General features: G+C 42.0%; 1 protein-coding gene across 1 annotated transcript in view; it reads right to left on the bottom strand.

Moving 5' to 3' along the window:
• Nucleotides 1–295: 295 nt before the first annotated feature.
• ndufa9a (NADH:ubiquinone oxidoreductase subunit A9a) overlaps nt 296–21,764 on the bottom strand; it is a 35,300-nt gene continuing 13,831 nt past the window's right edge. Inside the window, exons 7-11 of the mRNA XM_084317634.1 lie at nt 21,061–21,131; nt 20,600–20,676; nt 2,374–2,469; nt 721–787; nt 296–558 (exon numbers count right to left, since the gene is read on the bottom strand). Of these exons, the coding sequence (XP_084173760.1) occupies nt 388–558; nt 721–787; nt 2,374–2,469; nt 20,600–20,676; nt 21,061–21,131 (482 nt within the window). The 3' untranslated portion in view covers nt 296–387. The remainder of the gene's footprint in view (nt 559–720; nt 788–2,373; nt 2,470–20,599; nt 20,677–21,060; nt 21,132–21,764) is intronic.

Raw genomic sequence — 21,764 nt, 5'->3', positions numbered from 1 at the left:
GCAGAGAGCTGGGCGCATTTCCTCCATCGCAGTGCGCCGTGACCGGCTCCGGGCTCGGCTAGGAAGGTCTGGGGGCGAAGGTGGCACGTCCTACACAATGACATGCACTGTGACTAGACTGACTGGCCTACCAACACTTGTAATAGTGTTTACAGTTTACTGCACTTGTATGAGTTATAATAGAATAGTATTTTCTATAATCGATGTATTACTTTATTTTACTAAAGGTAAAATTAAAATGATTTAAAAACCAATGATGTTAAAAAAAGAAAGAAAGAAACGTATAACTTGGAAATGGTTTGGAGGAACATATTTATTTATTTATGTACAGAATATTGATAAAAGACAATAGGACCATCAGCCTGGGGCAGTGTCTCAGGAAGGAGCTCAGTAAGCCACCGTCTTCGGCGGCTCCGTCTCGTCCATGTCGGCCTCCAGGTAGCGGAAGCGGCGGTGGCGACGCAGGACCTCGATGGCCCTCTGCTCCACGGTGGAGGGAACGATGCCGAGGTCCTCCAGGCCGGGGAGTCCTGGGTACTTCATGTCCGTTATGTGAAGCTGAAAACAAGCAAGCGTCAGACCAAGACATACAGTGGATGACAACGTGGGGAGGCAGTGCGCTCTGCAAGTGCTCGTACAACTCCCATACGCATTTTGTCCAAACTTAATGCCAACATACTTACTGAAATAAAGTTATTATAAATAACTTTGTTCTCTTACCCTATCTACTTTGTCTGGGGTTGTCCAGGGCTCGAATGGGTTCATCGCGAAGAACTGAGCAACGAGACTAAAGAAAAGGAAAAAAAAGAAAAGAAATTTAAAACATACAATTAATTCATCATTATAAAAAGCTAATTGGATGTCCCAATGTTCCATAATATACTGTATTTTAGTTTAGAAAGATGACAAATTTGAGTTGCTAACCGTTTATATGGACGGTAAGATGATAGTGAACAATGATTATTATGAAATGTTAGCATGGTATCTAGGGACATCTATGGACCTCAGGGAATGTATTCCCAGTGATAGAAATATTGTGTCCGTTACTATGCTCGAGTAAAAATAATGAACCAAAAGATATTAATTATAATTTGTTTCCATCTTTGATGGTAAATAACACCATGCTAACATTGACAAAAAGTGTTAAATTGAGCTCATTCAGCACTTTCTTGACATAAAGGGTACTAAAATTCTAAGCAAATTAACAAAGGGCAGATGATTTACAGGGTTTTTTGTAGATACAGTACTGAATTTTGCCACCCGGACACATACAATTTGAAATATGAATATAGAATATGAGGCCTATAAATTACCTTATTATTGCCAAGTCATACATCTATGGATCGGACCAAGTCTCCTCTTAAAGAGTTACATCTGGATTTAGTACCACCAGGCACCCATTACAGGGCAGCAAAGACCGTGAAATTCTACTGTAAGCTCGGTAGTGTCGTTTTATGAAATGTAGAGGTACATCGAAAGCCCTGGGTCTCCTCTCCTCTGGACTACAATAATTTCATGACGGCTTCCTTTATTTGCGTCCGGTGCAATTATAAGCTCATATTTAGCTAATAATAACACTTAAAATCATTGGTAAACAAACGTAGTGCTGAAAATATACACTTTGACTGCCGTTTTGATAGGGTTAGGGTCTTTACTCTTGGCTATATTTGAAAAAGAAGTGCAACATCACTTATTACAGACTGTATTGATCCATTTGTGGATCCATTTGTGACATGAAATAAATCTCAGCCCAGCCGATCGGGTTTAAGAGGTTAAGTATGAAGTACACATGATACACTACTATGCATGCTAATTATGTTAACATTAGGTAACGTAACATTAACAGTATTAACATGAAACTGTCCAAAGGAGAGAGTCTGCCAACCAATATATTGTTACATCAAAGAACGAATTTACAGACTTAGCGTTATGATTAACGCTACTTCCCCTACTAGCTGTAGCTATGGTTACATTGATCCATCGCGTCAGTCAGTCTACGTAATAAAAAAAAACATGTTAATTATGTTAATAAGGAGTATCGTTTGTTAGACAAGACTGATGCTGTGTCCATGTCCGCCAGATTTTTGTCTGTTTTGATGGACGGAAAGATTTGTAGAGGGAACTTTTGAAATATGTTACCATCCACAAAGCTGCAGACAGTAATACCTTCAGTCAAATGTCTCATCGGTTAATTGACTGATCAATGTAGCCTGGCATTAACCATGTTTCCATGCGTTTCTCTATGACCGCACGTGTATTACGGAAACCCTGGCATACATATATAAACCTGTCTATAATGACTCATATCAGTAGCCTTTATCATGAGAACATATAAAACAATGCTTGGTCAACGTGGTCAATGCAGACACTTACTGGTAAAGAGGGCGGGGCAGTGGGTAGGGCACAAATGGTCTGTGAGCCACAGCATAAATGTACTCCACCAGATCATACAGGAGATAACGATTGGGACTGCAAGACAAAAGAAAACGCACCAAATCACATCATTCTGTTAGAAATCTTAAAGCAAATCTAACAGAAAAAAGTCTGTCGGCAAAACTAAATAACTACTTAATTGTGCCAAGCCGTTTAACACCAGCCACAAGCCAGATGCTGAGAAACGGATTCATCCAGGGTTGAAAATAAAATAAATTGTCCTCCTGTCACAATACATGGTAGATAAAAAAATCCATCAAGGCTAAATTTCACAAATTGTGAGTGCTAATAAATTATGGGACTTACATAAGAATTCTTAAATATTAGTGATTTAAGTAATTAGTCTCAATGTAAGCAGTTAGCTTCATGGTCACTCGCCTTCCTGAAAGACAGTTCGCTTCACCACTGGCAGGGAGGCGAGTAAGGTCACCCTGAAGATAAACGTTAGCTAAACTGGCTTACAAGTTGATGGAAAAGTATTAAAACGTTTTTTTTTTTATGTTTAGGATGAGATAATGAGATTGCACAACTTCTAGGAGCAATTCAAGTTCCTTTGCTGAAAAGGAGTACAGGAAATACCCATGATAAGATTGTGTAGGCACACAGAAGAGAAAGCATTGCAGTGACTATATAGTAGAGTGTCCATTTAAATGCACAGTATGTCATTTTCTGCCGCTAGGGCTCTCTCAATCAAAACAATAGAAAAATACGGAGTTTGATGACATCGTGAAGGAGTGTGGGATCATAGAAGTTGTTGTCTTCATTGTTAATGCACTGCACTTTTACTTGAGCAAGATTGAGAATTTAAATGAGCCTGACATGGTTTGAAAGCTACTGGCAGACTGGGGTACATCACCCAAATCTCTGTATTAATCACAGGGTTGATAAGTAGCTCAAAAGTGTAGCACAGCAAAGCTAATGCTTCATATGAGTGAATGGAAAATGCTAAGACCATTAGCACTATACTCTGGGAGATATAGTTCAAACACAGATTGGGGTGGTCTAACCTAGTTAGACCTGTTAGTCAATTAGTTTAGCTTCCTAAAAAAGTCGGGTCAATTTGAAGTCATTGAATAATTCTGTATTTTTTTTATAAAATGGTAGCTACTTCAGCTAAAAGGGAATTATCAATGAAGTGTGATCTGATCATACCCCTAAAGAGCCAATCAGCCAAATGCAGCACAATATCTGGGGCACGGCAGTTTGTCAGGCTATGGCAGGGCTATTCAACTGGCGGCCCGCGGGATGATTCTGACCGGCCCGCCAAAGATTACAGATTTTATTTTTTCATGTCAACGTTCACACGCACAATTGAGCCAAAAGTCACTCAATTAATGACAGATTTCATTGATAAATTGAGGGAAAACTTTGCAAGTCGATTTGATGAATTTGACATGTCCAGAGAATTGATGCATTTTGTGAGCAACCCATTTGCCAATGTAGCTGCTATTTCCACAAAAGGACAAGAGTTCCTTGCATCACTTCACATTGATGAAGGTCTCCTGCAACTTGAAATAATTGACATGCAAGCATCATCTGCTCTGAAGCAGGCACTTGAGAATGAATCCACCACAACATTTTGGATAAAGTGTATTCATGTCAACACATTCCCCAAAATAAAAACGCTGGCAATATCTGTGCTAACAATGTGTGGCTCAACATACACCTGTGAATCCAGTTTCTCTCACATGAATGCCATTAAAACAAGCAACCGTGCCTCCTTGACAAATGAGCATTTGCATCACTGTTTGCGGGTAGCCCTCACTTCCTATGAACCCTCTTTCTCTGCCATTGCCCAGTCAAAGAAGTGCAATCTCTCTCATTAGATGTGTGTATGTAGGCTAGGCCTGTCTGCCCCCCACCCCCCCTGATGTTTGAGAGTTAAGAGTGGACAATAAGTGCTAATAAGATGCTGTGATTTGCTGTTGTTGCACAGACATGAAGCACTTTTTCATAAGCTCAGCTGCACTATAAATGTGTTTTTTTGTTCAAGTGTTGATGTTAGAATTAGGGATGTCCCGATCCGATCACGTGATCGGCGCCGATCACGTGCTTTTCAGAGGATCGGGATCGGGAAAAAAAATTAAATTAAAATCGGCAGTCAATAAAATATTTTTTTTATTTTTTTTTATTCAACAAACATGACCATGTTTACGTCTTATGCCCGCTCTTAACTCATACGGAGGCCTTAGTTTTGGTTTTAAATTACATATAATATATCATTAATGTATTTATTGTCACACAGAGCAGAATAATTGTCCACAACAAACACATTCCCTTTAATTTACACCGTTGCAACAAACACATCCCTTTAATTTAGACCGGTGTTCTGGCTACACGCTCACATCACAACAACACGTCGCTCCCGAAACACTGTTATCCACTCACTTGAGCAGCTAGAGGTTTGGAAGTTGGAACTAAGCATTTTAAAATAGAAAGTGAAGCCAGTCCAACAGCAATTGCAATGTTTGCAAGGACGACATTCCGCGTGGAGGAAAAACTCAGCAGGCTGGAGCCTGGAGGCGGACTTTTCAGACTAACTTTTCACCTGGATAACGTCAACTATTTGCTGTGACTAAAAGCAGCTAGAGGTTTGGAAGTTGGAACTAAGCATTTTAAAATAGAAAGTCAAGCCAGTCGTTTGCAAGGACGACATTCCGTGTGGAGGAACAACTCATGAAGCAGCAGACTGGAGCCTGGAGGCGGACTTTTCAGACTAACTTTTCAACTGTATAACGTCATTTATTTTGCTGTGACTAAGGGTGCGGTTACACCTTTCGTATCATTGTCATATGCGTTTCGCCGCGACGTCGTGCGCCTCGAGTCACACTTTCGTTTTTTTTTTCGTTTTTGTCACCCGAGCACACTGATGTAGTACACTGCCAAAGCAGTAGGTGGCAGTAGGTGGCAAACATGAAGGCAATTTCAACCAATCAGAACTTGAATGTGCCAATACACTTCCTGGAAGCTCCAGCAAAGAAAATGTCAATTCTCCACTTGCACAAATTGAAAGTAGGCACTTCCGGCTGACTTCCGGTTGCCAATAGTACTTCCTGTCCCATCCAAATACATTGGTTTTAGCTACTTTTCTCCCCTTATTTAAACAACTTTGTCGGCACAGAGAGGCAATGAAACGTTTGTATTATTATAGTATAGAATGTATTTAATAAGCAAACGTTTGTCAGCAGGGTTTTTGGGCTGTATTTCATGTAAAAACGTTTACTGTTAGTTTCCTTGCTCAGCCAGCATTAGCCTTCATTAGCTAACAGAAGCTAGTGGTTAAACAGGCCGGATTAGCTTTGAGCTAACTATCTTTCCCGACCCATGTATTCATTCCATTCTAAACATAACGTCAGTTTACAAAACATGACCTGTCTATATAACGTTGAGGAACAAATTATAATTGTGTGGGTGTGTGTTTTGGTGAACATTGGACTGCAAACAGAAAATGCATCACAGTTAGACAGTAGCTACTGTTAGCTGCCCTTCCGGATTAGCTTTGAGCTAACTATCTTTCCCGACCCATGTATTCATTCCATTCTAAACATAACGTCAGTTTACAAAACATGACCTGTCTATATAACGTTGAGGAACGTTATCTCCCGGGACGAGTAGCCACGTTAGTTAGCCAACAACCAGCCAGGCAGCGCCGTTATCTCCCGGGACGAGTAGCCACGTTAGTTAGCCAGCAACCAGTCAAGCTAACGGTAGCTGGCTCCAGCAGCTTGTCGATCTGCTGGAGCCAGCTAACGTTAGGTTGCTGAGGCTATTAGCACATCGACAAGCTGCTGGAGCTCCCGATGCTGGTTGAAGTGGAGCTAGGTAGCCAGCAGGCTAAATGCTCCCGACGACATCGACAAGCTGCTGGAGCCAGCTAACGTTAGCTTGACTGGTTGCTGGCTAACTAACGTGGCTACTCGTCCCGGGAGATAACGGCGCTGCCTGGCTGGTTGTTGGCTAACTAACGTGGCTACTCGTCCCGGGAGATAACGTTCCTCAACGTTATATAGACAGGTCATGTTTTGTAAACTGACGTTATGTTTAGAATGGAATGAATACATGGGTCGGGAAAGATAGTTAGCTCAAAGCTAATCCGGAAGGGCAGCTAACAGTAGCTACTGTCTAACTGTGATGCATTTTCTGTTTGCAGTCCAATGTTCACCAAAACACACACCCACACAATTATAATTTGTTCCTCAACGTTATATAGACAGGTCATGTTTTGTAAACTGACGTTATGTTTAGAATGGAATGAATACATGGGTCGGGAAAGATAGTTAGCTCAAAGCTAATCCGGAAGGGCAGCTAACAGTAGCTACTGTCTAACTGTGATGCATTTTCTGTTTGCAGTCCAATGTTTACCAAAACACAGACCCACACACTTATAATTTGTTCCTCAACGTTATATAGACCGGTCATGTTTTGTAAACTGACGTTATGTTTAGAATGGAATGAATACAGGCGGTTAGGTGGCCGAGCGGAGATTGCGTTCGTCACCAGCCCCGGAGCTGAGCTGGATTTGCCTGTTCGAATCCAGCTCACAGCTCCGGGGTTGTCACCAGCTTGGCTGGCCGTCTGCACTGATACAATTGGCTGTATCAGAGGGTGGGAGAAGCTGGCGGGGTGGGTCCGGGTCGTTGTAAACAGCGACTCCTACAGTTCGGTCGGGGCGCCTGCTAAGCGCGGATTGGACGTGAGGGGGATAGTGTGGTCCTCCCACACGCTACGCCCTCTCAATGAGAATCCGCGCTGCCAGGTGAAAAGAAGCGGTGATTGGCTGGACGTGTGTCGGAGGAAGCACGTGGTAGCCTCCACTCTCCCAGATGATCTGACTGTGGGGGGTAAGTGCGCAGCGACCAGGAAGGGACTGGGAATTGGCATACGACTAACATTGGGATGGGAGAAAATCGGCGGAAAATGGAGGGGGAAAAAGACCAATAAAAAAAAAAAAAAAAAAAAAAGAATGGAATGGAATGAATACATGGGTCGGGAAAGATAGTTAGCTCAAAGCTAATCCGGAAGGGCAGCTAACAGTAGCTACTGTCTAACTGTGATGCATTTTCTGTTTGCAGTCCAATGTTCACCAAAACACACACCCCCACACACTTATAATTTGTTCCTCAACGTTATATAGACAGGTCATGTTTTGTAAACTAACGTTATGTTTAGAATGGAATGAATACATGGGTCGGGAAAGATAGTTAGCTCAAAGCTAATCCGGCCTGTTTAACCACTAGCTTCTGTTAGCTAATGAAGGCTAATGCTGGCTGAGCAAGGAAACTAACAGTAAACGTTTTTACATGAAATACAGCCCAAAAACCCTGCTGACAAACGTTTGCTTATTAAATACATTCTATACTATAATAATACAAACGTTTCATTGCCTCTCTGTGCCGACAAAGTTGTTTAAATAAGGGGAGAAAAGTAGCTAAAACCAATGTATTTGGATGGGACAGGAAGTACTATTGGCAACCGGAAGTCAGCCGGAAGTGCCTACTTTCAATTTGTGCAAGTGGAGAATAAGGCAGGCGCCTATGCCGCGCCACCATCTTGCCTATTTACTCAATGCAGCAATTCTTTTTCAGCAAAGCCTAATAAAAGTGCAATAAACAAAACGGATACATTCACTGTGTGTTCTGCCTGTCATTTGTTGATGAAACAAAACTAACATCAACACAAGTGACCACCAAGAGCGGATAGTTTAGTCTAAAAAACGATCGGTAGCATTGTTAGCTGCATGCTAACGTCAATGGAATTTGCCATTATAACAGTATAGCATTGTGGCTAGAAGCTAACGTTAGCTCACGCTACTTAGCCAGCACCAAACTGATGATATCGGGAGCTATCAGTGGTTAGATAACATTAGAGACAACGCTGTGTGTATTAAACAAAGGTGAATAGATGACTGGGCCATTTTGTTTAATGCTTGTTAAGTTGAAAGAGGAGCTTTGAGCTAACAGGGTTTGATAGCTAACACTAGCTCATGTTATCCAGTGGCAGTGCCAATCGGTAATGCTAGCAGAATGAATGGATGTAAACTTTCTTTAACATATTGCATATGGGTACAATAAAATACGGCTCAATACAAACAATTGTTAAGGGAATGCAGACTGTTGTAGCTTGGACTGGGGTCCTTATAACAATAACTTGACAACACATAGTAGCTGCAGCTATTTGGTTTGGGACAGCTCTCTGTCACCGGAATGGCACGCAGATGGTATCTACTGCGCATGGGCGTTTTCGCAACAACGGCTCATGCAGACTACACGCTGTTGTCTGCGTGTTTTTTAGCGTTTCTCCAAAACGCAAACACAATTTTGCGTTTCAGCCGTATCCACAAAAAAACGCCAAAAAACGCATTTCTGTGTAATAGGGACATGAAACGTATTCAAAAACGTATAAAAAACCACCACAAATACACTAGTCTAACCATGGCCTAAGGATTATCGTCTGCGTTTCAGACCGTAAGTCGAACACTGAATGTATACTAATGTGCAAACATATTGAAACTTTTAATATTTCTCATGAAGCACATTTCTCAGGGTGAATGTAATAACAAGAGCCGCCGCGCTCGCGCCCCTCCAGGGACTATAGCCAACAGAGGGACTTGTCTTGCTCCATCAGTTTCTGACAAAAATGCGTCAAAATTGATTACTAATGTGAAAGATCGGATCGGGAGCGATCGGAATCGGTAGATATTTAAAATCACATGATCGGAATCGGATCGGGAGCAAAAAAAGGCGATCGGGACATCCCTAGTTAGAATGTTCAGATGCACATCATGCACTTGTTTGTTTTTTATTTTATTTTTATATTGAAATGTTGAAGAGGAGATGTTGCAGTTGTTGCACAGTCATAAATGAAGCACTTTTTGCAGGAGATGTTGCAGATGTGGCACATAAATGAAGCACTTTTTTTGAAAAGTATACTACTTTTGCAATGTAGTTAAATAAAAGTTGTGAAAATGTGGTTGCGTGTTGTGTCAAGTGTACATATATTCATAGCATGGGGAGGCGCCGTGGCAGTCCGGCCCCTGGCCCCTTGGGTTTCTGACAATGTGGCCCCCTGAACAATTTAGTTGAATAGCCCTGGGCTATGGGGTCGGTTAGGAAGGGGGTAAATAGACTAGGCAGAATTTCAGAAAATGTGCTTGTATAAAGTGCTGAAGGCATTTCGTGTTTATTTTTGGTACACAACATTTCTAGGGGTATTAAGGGGTGCTGAATCTAAATCTGCTGTATACCAAGCTCAAAAATGTCAAATAAGGCCTCACAATTGAGAAATCCAACATGGCCGCCAGCACCAGGCCCTCTCTCCACAAAAACAGGTGCTAAACCCACAGTTTTTATTCTACTGATATGAAACTTTGCACAGAACATCTGCACCCATGGAGGAAGAAAGTAGGAATATAGCTGGGGTGCAACCATGAGTAACAGGGTGTTTTTGACTGTCTAACTGTAATCTTTGTATAGGCGAGGATAAAAAAAATGTAATTTCTTCAGTGTTTGCAGGAATACTACAGCAATTTGGTAATAACTGTACAGTGTTGGACACCAACATTAGAATCCCCCAAGTCTTAGCTTTCTTCAGGTACCAAGTTTATGCAAGTAGCTCTTATAAATCTGGATATATAAGCATTTTAATGTAAGCATGTTGTTTTAGGCGAATTTTTGAAAAATAAATGGTGGGGCTTAATGAGTTAAGTGTGACTACACAAGGTAGAAACTAGGCTTGGGCGGTATGACGGTATTACGGTATACCAGGGTATTTCGAGATCCCACCGGTATGATTCTCAATACCGTGACGTTACAGACTGCTATTACACTGAGTTGATTGTAGTGCACAGCACGCGCCAGCAGAGGGTTACGTGGCTATTGTTCTGGGACTGGGAGCTAACGTTATAGTAGTACCTGGATGGTGCGGGGTAACTGGCTACCGTCCCGGGAGCTCACGTTGATACCTGGATGGTGCTAACTAACTAGCTACCGTCCCGGGAGCTCACATTGATACCTGGATGGTGCAGGGTAACTGGCTACCGTCCTGGGAGCTCACGTTGATACCTGGATGGTGCTAACTAACTAGCTACCGTCCCGGGAGCTCACGTTGATACCTGGATGGTGCTAACTAACTAGCTACCGTCCCGGGAGCTCATGTTGATAACTGGATGGTGCTAACTAACTAGCTACCGTCCCGGGAGCTCACGTTGATACCTGGATGGTGCTAACTAACTAGCTACCGTCCCGGGAGCTCACGTTGATACCTGGATGGTGCTAACTAACTAGCTACCGTCCCGGGAGCTCACGTTGATACCTGGATGGTGCTAACTAACTAGCTACCGTCCCGGGAGCTCATGTTGATAACTGGATGGTGCTAACTAACTAGCTACCGTCCCGGGAGCTCACGTTGATACCTGGATGGTGCTAACTAACTAGCTACCTTCCCGGGAGCTCACGTTGATACCTGGATGGTGCTAACTAACTAGCTACCGTTCCGGGAGCTCACGTTGATACCTACTAACTGGCTACCGTTCTGTGATTTGTTTACTTCGAGGTTGAAGAAAGTGCACTTTCAGGTTGAAAGAACGGCCCTAATCTCAACGTGTTTCAATATAAGCGTTATGTATGGTGATAACGAGTATATTGTTAGCTCCGCCCCGCCCCCCCCCCCCCCCCCCCCCCCCGCTGATGAAAATGAAAGTCATACAGTCATATACCGTATACCGGGGTATTATGTCAGCAATGTATGATGTATGAAAAAAATTATACCGCCCAAGCCTAGTACAAACCTGAATTAAATGTGCTTTTGTACGTTTTCTTACATACATCAACAAGGACGTAGTCACACCGGTGATTCAAGAATCCATACTTGGCGCAGAACACCTTGGACAGGCACAACTGAACATGTTTGTGGACAAACGTTTGTGTGAACCTCCAGATAGTGACCAGCACCTGAACCTGAAATCACCCATTCGAAAAAAAACAAAGCCAAGACATTTGCCTCTTTGTATGAAGTTGTGCAACTTTCCAAGAACAAGCAAAACACCATCAAAGTGGACAGGCTAATCACAGCTTACAGAGCAGGTCGTAAGGTAGACCTTGACAATATCCTCCAGCATGAGTTCATGCCCATCCCGCCATCTCTGGCCACAACTAACGGGAGTCTACATTCCACCAACAAGTCTGTGTTAGCAAATATACTGACGAAACAAGTAAAAACCCCTGCAGATCTTACTCTTCAGGGACCCAGCTGCCTGGTCATCGATGGCCAAGCTCTGGTAATGGCACTCGGAAAGCCACCTGACACTACAACATTTGGTGACTATGCCAACAAGTTCACTGACACAGTGTTGAAGATGGGAGCAAAATACCAGAGGGTAGATGTCGTCTTTGACAGATACCATGACCAATCCATCAAAACAGGCACAAGGGTGAAACGCAAACAGCGCCACAGACCAGTACGTCGTGAAATCGTGTTAAACTTCAATATGAACAGGCTGACTCTAGAGCTATGTGGCAGGGCCTCAGAACGATGACAGATTACAAAGGCACCTCCCTCAAACTGAACAGTGACATCCAACTGGCAAATGATCTCAATACCTTCTATGCGATGTTTGAGGCTGGGAATAACAGCACCAGCCTACAAACCACTGCAATGGAGGGGGGGGGGGCACTGCTGATGGAGACTCAGTGTTCAGGATAACAGAACATGAGGTGAGGAGGACGTTTAAAAAAGTGAATATCAGGAAGGCAGCAGGACCGGATGGTATCCCCGGCCGCGTCCTAAAAGTCTGTGCCGACTGGCCCCGGTATTCACTGACATATTTAACCTGTCCTTAGAACAGGCCGTCTTCCCCACCTGTCTGAAGAAGTCCACCATTATCCCTGTACCCAAAAAATCCAAGCCTGCTTGCCTCAACGACTATCGCCTTGTAGCTCTCACCTCCATAGCCATGAAGTGCTTTGAGAAGCTAGTGAAGGGCTACATCTGTTCCTCCCTCCCCATCAACCTGGACCCCCTGCAATTTGCATACCGCCCCAACAGGTCCACGGAGGACACCATAGCCCATGTGCTGCACACAGCAGCATCACACCTGGACAAGAGGCAGGGGAACTATGTGAGAATGCTATTCATCGACTACAGCTCAGCATTCAATACCATAGTCCCCTCCAAACTCATAGCCAAGCTCAGGGACCTGGGCTTGAACTATGACCTCTGCCAGTGGGTCTTGGACTTCCTGACGGGCAGACCCCAGGTGGTGAGAGCAGGCAACTGCACCTCCTCATCCATCACTCTCAACATAGGGGCCCCCCAGGGCTGTGTCCTGAGTCCCCTCCTCCACTCCCTGTACACACATGACTGTGTGGCACAGCGGAACAACAACACAATCATCAAATTTGCTGACGACAGAGTAGTGGTGGGCCTGATCTCTGCAAACGACGAGAGGGCCTACCTGGAAGAGGTTAAGGTTCTAGCGGGATGGTGTCAAGAGAACAGCCTCTCCTTGAAAGTCAGCAAAACAAAGGAGATGATTGTGGACTTTAGGAGGTCGGGGTCAGGGACTACAGCCCCCTCAGCATCGACGGGGCACCGGTTGAGAGAGTGAACAGTTTTAAGTACCTCGGAGTCCACATATCCGAGGACTTGACATGGACTACACACATTGACAGTGAAGGCACGACAACGCCTCTACTTCCTTAGGCGCTTAAGGAAGTTCAACGTGAGTCAGAAGATCCTCAAGAACTTCTACTCATGCACAATAGAGAGCATCCTGACTGGCAATATCACCTCCTGGTTTGGGAATAGCACTGCACAAGACCGCAGCAGACTACAGAGAGTGGCGAGTTCAGCCGAACGCACAATTGAAGGTGGGCTTCCCACATTTACAACAAGCGGTGCATGGGCAAGGCTAAGAGAATAATCAAAGACTCCAGCCACTCAAACAACTGCCTCTTTGAACTGCTGCGGTCAGGCAAGCGATACCGGAGTCTCATGGCAAGCACAGAGAGACTCAGAAGGAGCTTATATCCCCAGGCCATCAGGATGCTCAATGAATGAACAATGAACAATAAGCAAACCATCAACACACCCACAGCGCACATACACTCACTTAAATAAACAACACACTGTAGCACCCACTTTACCACTTTAGACACACTTTACACTTTATATTTATATTTATATTATTGGTAAGGAAATTGCACATCATTCTCATTCCTTATTGCACCTCACCACTACAAGGTGGCACCACAAGCTAAGCTATACCTCACCATTTTTGTACCAGCTGTACATACTGTATATATAGATACACTGAACAATTTTGTTGTTTACACTTGTTTACGTACTTGACTTTTTGACTTTCTATTTTATACTTATTTTATACTATCTTGTTATTATCTAGCACACTCTCAGGAGCAACACAGAAAGAAACATTTCATGCAAAGTATTATGTATTCTGTATGACAACTAATAAAGAAACTTGAACATTCACTTATATTGATATGGTAAAATAATATTTTTATTTTATTATATTATAATCTATTCTATTCTATTCAGGAAAAGTGGAATTGGATGAAGCTACTGTACGCATATTAAGGGCTATCTAATTTGCATAAATGTCATGTTGATTAAAAAAATTCAAGAGAAAAGAGTTTGATGAATAAATCCATGGCCTGGGATCATCCTGCTTTTCTTTCTTATTTGGTTGATGAGTTATGTAAGGGATAATGTATAGCTATGTATAGCTACGTTTACATAGCTAATGTATAGCTATGTTTAGAACACCTCGGCGAGGCGCCTCAGTATTCTAAACTCCATGTCGGTCAATTATTTTGCGACAATGACCGAGTATAGGCTATACATTATCCCGCTTATTACATGGCTAACTTACTAACAATATACCTAATTCATTTTACACCATCGACAAGACGAGATCAAATGCATACGCAGTTGTTGTGTGGCTCCGCTGTCATTATTATTATCGCCGGCAGCCGGCAGGTGTGTCTGATTGCACTGATGCAGTGTGTGTCAGTGGGCTTGATTGCTGCAGCTGCGAACAGCGGTCATTATTGCTCGGCAGAGGTCCGTTATCGAGTAATAACGGACCTCTGCCGAGCGCTATTGACCAATCACAATCTAGCATTTCGGCGAATGTTAACACGCCATGTAATAAGCATCTATAACGACCACCGTTTCTGCTATAAATATGAGTTTCAAGCAACATTTTCTCAACTGATCTAAAATCAGGATATGATTTTAAATTCCTCATGTATGCAAACATATAAAAACACATTTCATTCATGTTTCTACCTTGTTTAGTCAAAAAGATATGCACTTAAATAGATTACAACCTGGCGCTGGCGGCCATGTTGGATTTCTCAATTTTGAGGCCTTATTTGACATTTTTGAGCTTGGTATACAGCAGATTTGGATTCAGCACCCCTTAATACCCCTAGAAATGTTGTGTACCAAAAATAAACACGAAATGCCTTCAGGGTTATGATTTTCTGAAAATGTACCCTGTCTAAAAAGGGATACGACGCCATCGACAGGCGACCAAATGAAACATCCCATTTACCCGATTGGAATGACGGATTTATCCGGGTTTGAACATCGTTGGAAACATTTGGGATATAATGCAAGTACACAATTCAACAAAATATATATAAGACATTTTAATGCGGACATGTTACACATAATATCTTTAAGAAAAAGCAACATGATTTGAAATGTCAAAAACTTTATTGGGTTGGCGGTTAGGTGGCCGAGCGGAGATTGCGTTCGTCACCAGCCCCGGAGCTGTGAGCTGGATTCGCCTGTTCGAATCCAGCTCACAGCTCCGGGGTTGTCACCAGCTTGGCTGGCCGTCTGCACTAATACAATTGGCTGTATTAGAGGGTGGGAGAAGCTGGCGGGGTGGGTCCGGGTCGTTGTAAACAGCGACTCCTACAGTTCGGTCGGGGCGCCTGCTAAGCGCGGATAGGACTCGAGGGGGATAGTGTGGTCCTCCCACACGCTACGCCCTCTCGATGAGAATCCGCGCTGCCAGGTGAAAAGAAGCGGTGATTGGCTGGACGTGTGTCGGAGGAAGCACGTGGTAGCCTCCACTCTCCCAGATGATCTGACTGTGGGGGATAAGTGCGCAGCGACCAGGAAGGGACTGGGAATTGGCATACGACTAACATTGGGATGGGAGAAAATCGGAGGAAAAATGGAGGGGGAAAAAGACCAAAAAAAAAGAAAAAAAAATTTATTGGGTATATTTATGCATATATTGCCTCCCCATAAAACAAAACATGTTTTACTTGGGTTTTCAATCAGCTTTAGAAACATAGGTCATATGGTTTGTTGACAATGCTTTGTGCGTGACGTCAGGAGTGGGACCTAGATACCATAGTACCATGATCATTACTACATGAGGTTTGAAGGGGATAGAGAATAGGAGACATGTGTATTCTGGTTTATTTAGATGTGTAGCTCAGAGATGAGAAAGTGGTTAGCCGGGCGGCCGGTTCTGCTGCCAGAGCAATCACGGTCACAACTCGGGACTTGAGACTCACATCACCGTACCGACCATCTTGTTTCTTTGCACTAGAGACTCATATAACTGGACTATCTTGCGTTTGTACTTTTTATATTACTATATTGTATTTTGTATCTATACCTTAACACTTTGATTACCACTGGTGAACATGGTAAAACCCCGTTAAATGCCACCACCGACTTCAATGATAGCGCTGTGAACGCATATTCTCTCTTAACCCTTTAATCGCCAAGGACGACTTTAGACGTCATTGTGAATGAAAAAGTAGAACGTTGCTACATCCTAAACGATAGATACTTGATGTTAATGTCAATTTAGCAATACAATTTAAAAGGTTATAGCCCTGCAAAGAAGGGGAACATCTCCATAGACAAATAGAGCTGGCAGAGGATGGTATAAGGATGGATATAAGCGTGGCAGAGAAAGGGTTAAATTATGGCTGTGTGTCTAATAGTTTATCAATGACTTGTTTGCGGTCAACAACAACAGCCCTCGTTTAAGGAAAATATAAAGATTCCGTGATAAAAGGCATTTACTGGAATATTCTAGAATACACAAAAACTTTGTCATTTTTCGGCCTATTTATGAATAGTTTTCAAATAAACGCTAGATTATCGATAGTATTATGTGTACTTATGCACGCTATAGAGGCGGGCTGAAAAATATATTCTCTCATTTCCTCATCAGCGATCACAGCCACACACGCATAGGGAAAAAGCTTACATCTCCATGAAAACAGGTCTGATTATCCTAAGACTGGTCAAATAGATTCCTTACCCGAGATCAGATGTTATCCAAAAAGATTATTCCAATTCCTGATCACCATTCCAAATATCGATCGCACTTATTGATTACAGTGTTGAGTCCTGTAAATACATAATCCACACGTTTTCTGGGCCGGTGAGCACAATCGATCCTTCAGATGCCTTGAGGGAAAAATAAAATTAGGAAACTGACCACCCCCCCTTCAGAAGTGTAATGTAATGGGGTGCAGTACCACAGGGAGAGACGATAGGGGGCGGTATCTTCCTAATTGAGCTCAGAGAGACTCTGCAGCACTAACCCGAGGCTCGATTGATGAAATATGAATTCAAATCGCCAATAAAAAAAAAATACGGCAAACAAACGGTATATGTCGTTGGCGGGCACTCAACTGGCGGCATGAACTAACGACTTATAGTGTTGGTGGCATCCAAAGTGTTAAGTGTATCTATAGTGTATATAGATACTGGACTGTATAGGACTGTGAAGCTATGCACCCCCCCCTGTACCCCCCCACATGCTGCTTTGACACCCGAATTTCCCCAAGGGGATCAATAAAGGATTGTCTTATCTTTAGAAAAAAATAATATATATATATCATTCCACTATTTTGATGCAGTCACAAAACTGAAGCAGCTGTGGATAGTATGAATGCCGACGCAAGACATTCCATCTACAGATCAAATTCTTCAAGAACGTGTCTGAACTATAGGGTTGCTTCGGTGATGTGAAATTTCCCCCTCATTAACAACGGACATTTTACTAAATCTCCCTCAGGCAAAGTTAAATCTACTCTAAATGAAAGTGAAACTTAAGCTACACTGTAGGCTACTGCAACCTATAAAATAGATTTGCTGTCTGCACAGACACATTCAGTTCATAATGTTGTCTGACCAAGTATTGATAACACGCTTAGTATTTTACAATATATGTATATATATTTTTTTTGTCGATGAATGTGGGCACTGAAATGCATTTTATTTATATTAATATATATTTTTTTTAAAGTTTCAAGTTTCTTTAATAGTTGTCATACAGAAGTACAGAATACTTTCATACAAAATGCTTCTTACTGTTACGCTCCAGAGACTGTGCTAGACAAGATAGTATCAAATAACATAGTATAGCATGTAATTTAGAAGTAGAAAATGAGGTCACAGTGTTCAGTATAGACATATGTACAATGTTCGATGCAGAATAGACGTAACTGAGTTACCATATAATATACAATACTATGCAGTGTACTAATGTACAGTACTATATAGTGCAAAGCAGAAATGGGATGAGGTACAATTTACAGTAAGGTGTACGAGTTGTAGTGCAATCCTTCATCAATAAATATAAAGTGTGGGGAGTGGGTGCTACAGTGTGTTTGTTTAAAGTGGGTGTGTGCTATAAAGTGTGTGGAGTGGGTGCTACAGTGTGTTTGTTTAAAGTGAGTGTGTGCGTGTGGATGTGTGTGCTATGTGCGTTTGGTGGTTGTTGTTGTGTAGTGTTCATTGTTCGTTTAGCAGCCTCCCCACACTGTTTGTGGCCAAGTAATGTACTCAGTGGATGCCTGAACACTGAGTAACACAGGTATCATCAACCACGATAATCTGTCAATCAAAAAGTAAACCAAGAGGTTGCCCTATCTCTGAAAGCCAAATCATGAAATGGAGAAATTCTTTCATTCTCAAATGGATTGAGTGAACTCCTTAGACAAGGACGGTGCCAACTAAACCTGAATTATTAAAAGGTATTGTGATGCTGTAAAAGCGTTGCGTTTACATTTGTAATGTTTGTAAAGAATGGCAATAAACTGATCTGTATTTTGAGTCATGAAAGTTAGAGAATGTTTATTTTCCATCTACCATACAAGTCCAACTCTTCAAGAACCCATGTACTACATAGAGCCCAAATTGATATGGTGAAATAAATAACTGACTTACTGGGCCTTTATCCTCTTAAGCCCTAGACATATTTTCAGAAAATTCGCCTAAAAGTACATCATGATCAAGTAAATGGAAGATTTCTCCACTTCTACAAGGTTAGAAAAAAGATTGGGTCTGTTACTATGCCTGAGTAAATTGTAATAAACCAAAAGGAGAATATAAATAATTATTATAATTTTTTTGACCGTGAATAACACCATTCTAACATTGACCAGACGTGAAGAATTGCCACGGAGCTCATTCAGCACCTTCTTGAGATCAAGTGTCTTAGCAAATGAATATGAATATAATGAAGGGCAGATGATTATCAACTGTTAGTCTGCAACACTACTATCACCGACATCTAAGAAGGGAGATCCCCCCTTGAATGGCCCTTCTAAGGTTTCTCTCCTCCACACTGCCTGTGGAGCATTTTTCCCTATTGTTAGGTTTTAGTGAGTTTTTCCTTACCTTCGCGTGGGGTATGCCTGGGAGTGCTTGCATTCTTTCATTCATTTGCATTTATTTAAAATTTGTTGGACCTTATGGTGTTCTTGTTCTGTTCTTATTGTTATGTTTCTTCTTGACTCGTTTAAAGAAGACGTGTACGGCCCATGGGGACATTGACGTGTGTTGTCGGGCCTTACAAATAAATTTGATTTGATTTGATTTGATGATTTACATGTTTTTTTTGTAGATACAGTACATCATTTTGCCATCCGGACACATGCAATTTCAAATATGAATATACAATATAGAATATCAGGCCTATAGATGACCTTATTATGGCCAAGTCATACATCTATGAATCGGGCCAAATCTCCTCTTTCCAATGGCATAGTTAATCTTTTTTCAATGTTTCATTACCACCAGGTGCCCGTAACAGGGCAGCAAAGACCGTACATTAAATCTACTGTAAGTACAGTTACTTTTTCATCAGATTGAGATGCAGTTTTTTTCTAGACTTTCACAGAAAGGTAAAGAAACAAACTACGTTCTATTTTAAGGCAATAACGTTCAGGTTTGTTCGACCCATGAGACATAATGACAAAAATAACGTTCACAAATTATTTCACGCCAGATGGCTCCAAGTTTGACAGGGGCTGGCGTGAGCTGGGTAGTCTAGTTTTATGAAATTCGAAAGCCCTGGGTCTCCTCTTTCATAGGTTTGATTTGATTTGATGTTTTTTATTTTCGTGTCTTACATACAGGTGTATGCCCAGCCCATATGGGCTTACAGGACACAAACAATAAGTACCGGTATATAATAGTATACTTGACAAATGACTTGACAAATTATGACATATAGACCAAGATGGCCACAAAAAAAGAAAATACAATAAAACGTAATATAACACAAGCTGTAAGCAATGTATGTAAACAAAGAAACAAGAGGAATTCATATACAATTATATAGGATATAGTGTGTTTTGTCTCAAGTGCCATGCTTTCTCCAAAAATCCTGCAAAACTGAAGATGTCAAAAAAACAACTCAACATACAACTCTCAGACTGCCAAAACAAATCCGGATTTACAATTTGAATTTTCTCAAATAAAGCCCTCCTTAAATCGGTGTACAAAGTGCAATAAAAAACAAAATTATATTCATCTTCCACCACTCCCAGATCACATAGGACTACAAACATGAATGGCATCGTAATTTCCTTGCCTCTATATGCTGCGGTTTCCGAGTCAATGCGCTGAGATTCGCTCTATAAACTCAGATTTAGCTAATAACACTTAAAATCATTGGTAAACAAACAGTGTTAAAAATATACACTTTGACTGCTGTTTGGATAGGGTTAGAGTCTTTACTCTTGGCTACATTTGAAAGAAAAAAAACGCTACATGAATTAATACGGACTGTATTGATCCATTTATGGCGTGAAGTTATTGTTGGTCCGGTACCAAAAGGGTGCTTAAGGGGTTAATTGCCCACCCTGATTCTTACCCGGTTAGTGCATATGTCTTCCCATTGGCGTCAGGGTCTTTGATGGCACTGATGATGGCCTTGGCCACATCCACAACCTGAGGGATCACAACACATGGGGCCTTGAGCAACAGAAAGTTACTGTACACATACAGTAGGTATAATAAATCAGGCCGACTTTTTAAATATCTGCTGCATTTCAGACATCCATCACCCAATAAAAAATGTGCAAGCTCCATAAATCTCACAATTGTATTGATATTAATATTATTATCATTAAGGATTATTATTACTACAATACAAGACAAATCTAAAAGTCTACAAAGTGCTTATAAAAAAGGCATAAAACAAGGAATAATAGTGAAATGTGTCAAACTAAAATAAAACAGAAAACCTGCCAAGAATTATAATTTGTGTGTGTGTAAATAAACGTCAGCACTACAAGATAAAAAATAGGTCAAAACGTCTTTCAACCAACTCACATGAACAGGCTGTTTCACCGTCTTCTTCCCCAGGGAGATGAGGGGCACAGCTCTGCCAAACCAGCGCATATCTGAAGAGAGGAAAACAACTCACCCTCAGTACCACTACCTACCCATCAATTAAAACAACTCACCTCCAGTACCACTACCTACCTACCCATCAATTAAAACAACTCACCTCCAGTACCTATCAATTAAAACAACCCATTCGAGTCTCCTTTCAAATGCTTCAGTTGACGAATGCTCGGTGCTGCCACCACTGGTTGCCAATAGGATCAGCACCTTGACCCGACACCATCACTCCTGTCGGGTCAAGGTGCTGATCTTATTGGCGACCAGTGGTGGCAGCACCGAGCGCTCGTCGAGCTTTCTCAGATAACCACAGAGCAAGGCTCGGCAGAAGGATTTGAAAGGAGACTTGAGAAAAGTGTAATTTTATACTGTATTTCAGGCAGCAGCAGCTTGTGTTTTCACCCCACCAGCCTTTTGTCAAGACACTTTGAAGCTTTCTGTTGATCCCTTCAAAAACACAATGCGAACTTGCAATAATTAGTTAGGATGAGTTTTTACTTAACCCCCAGGCAGTTTGTTCTAGAGCTTTGTATTTATGTAATGCTCGTCAATAGAGCTAAGATCTCCCCAGAGTAATCAGCTCCAGTGCGTTCTCGATGAGGGGGCGTGATGAAATTACAACATCCGCTCCT

The sequence above is a fragment of the Notolepis coatsorum genome, assembly GCF_963971535.1.
Source record: "Notolepis coatsorum genome assembly, chromosome: 6".
Classification (NCBI taxonomy): Eukaryota; Metazoa; Chordata; class Actinopteri; order Aulopiformes; family Paralepididae; genus Notolepis; species Notolepis coatsorum.
This window is presented reverse-complemented; position numbering and strand designations above follow the sequence as displayed.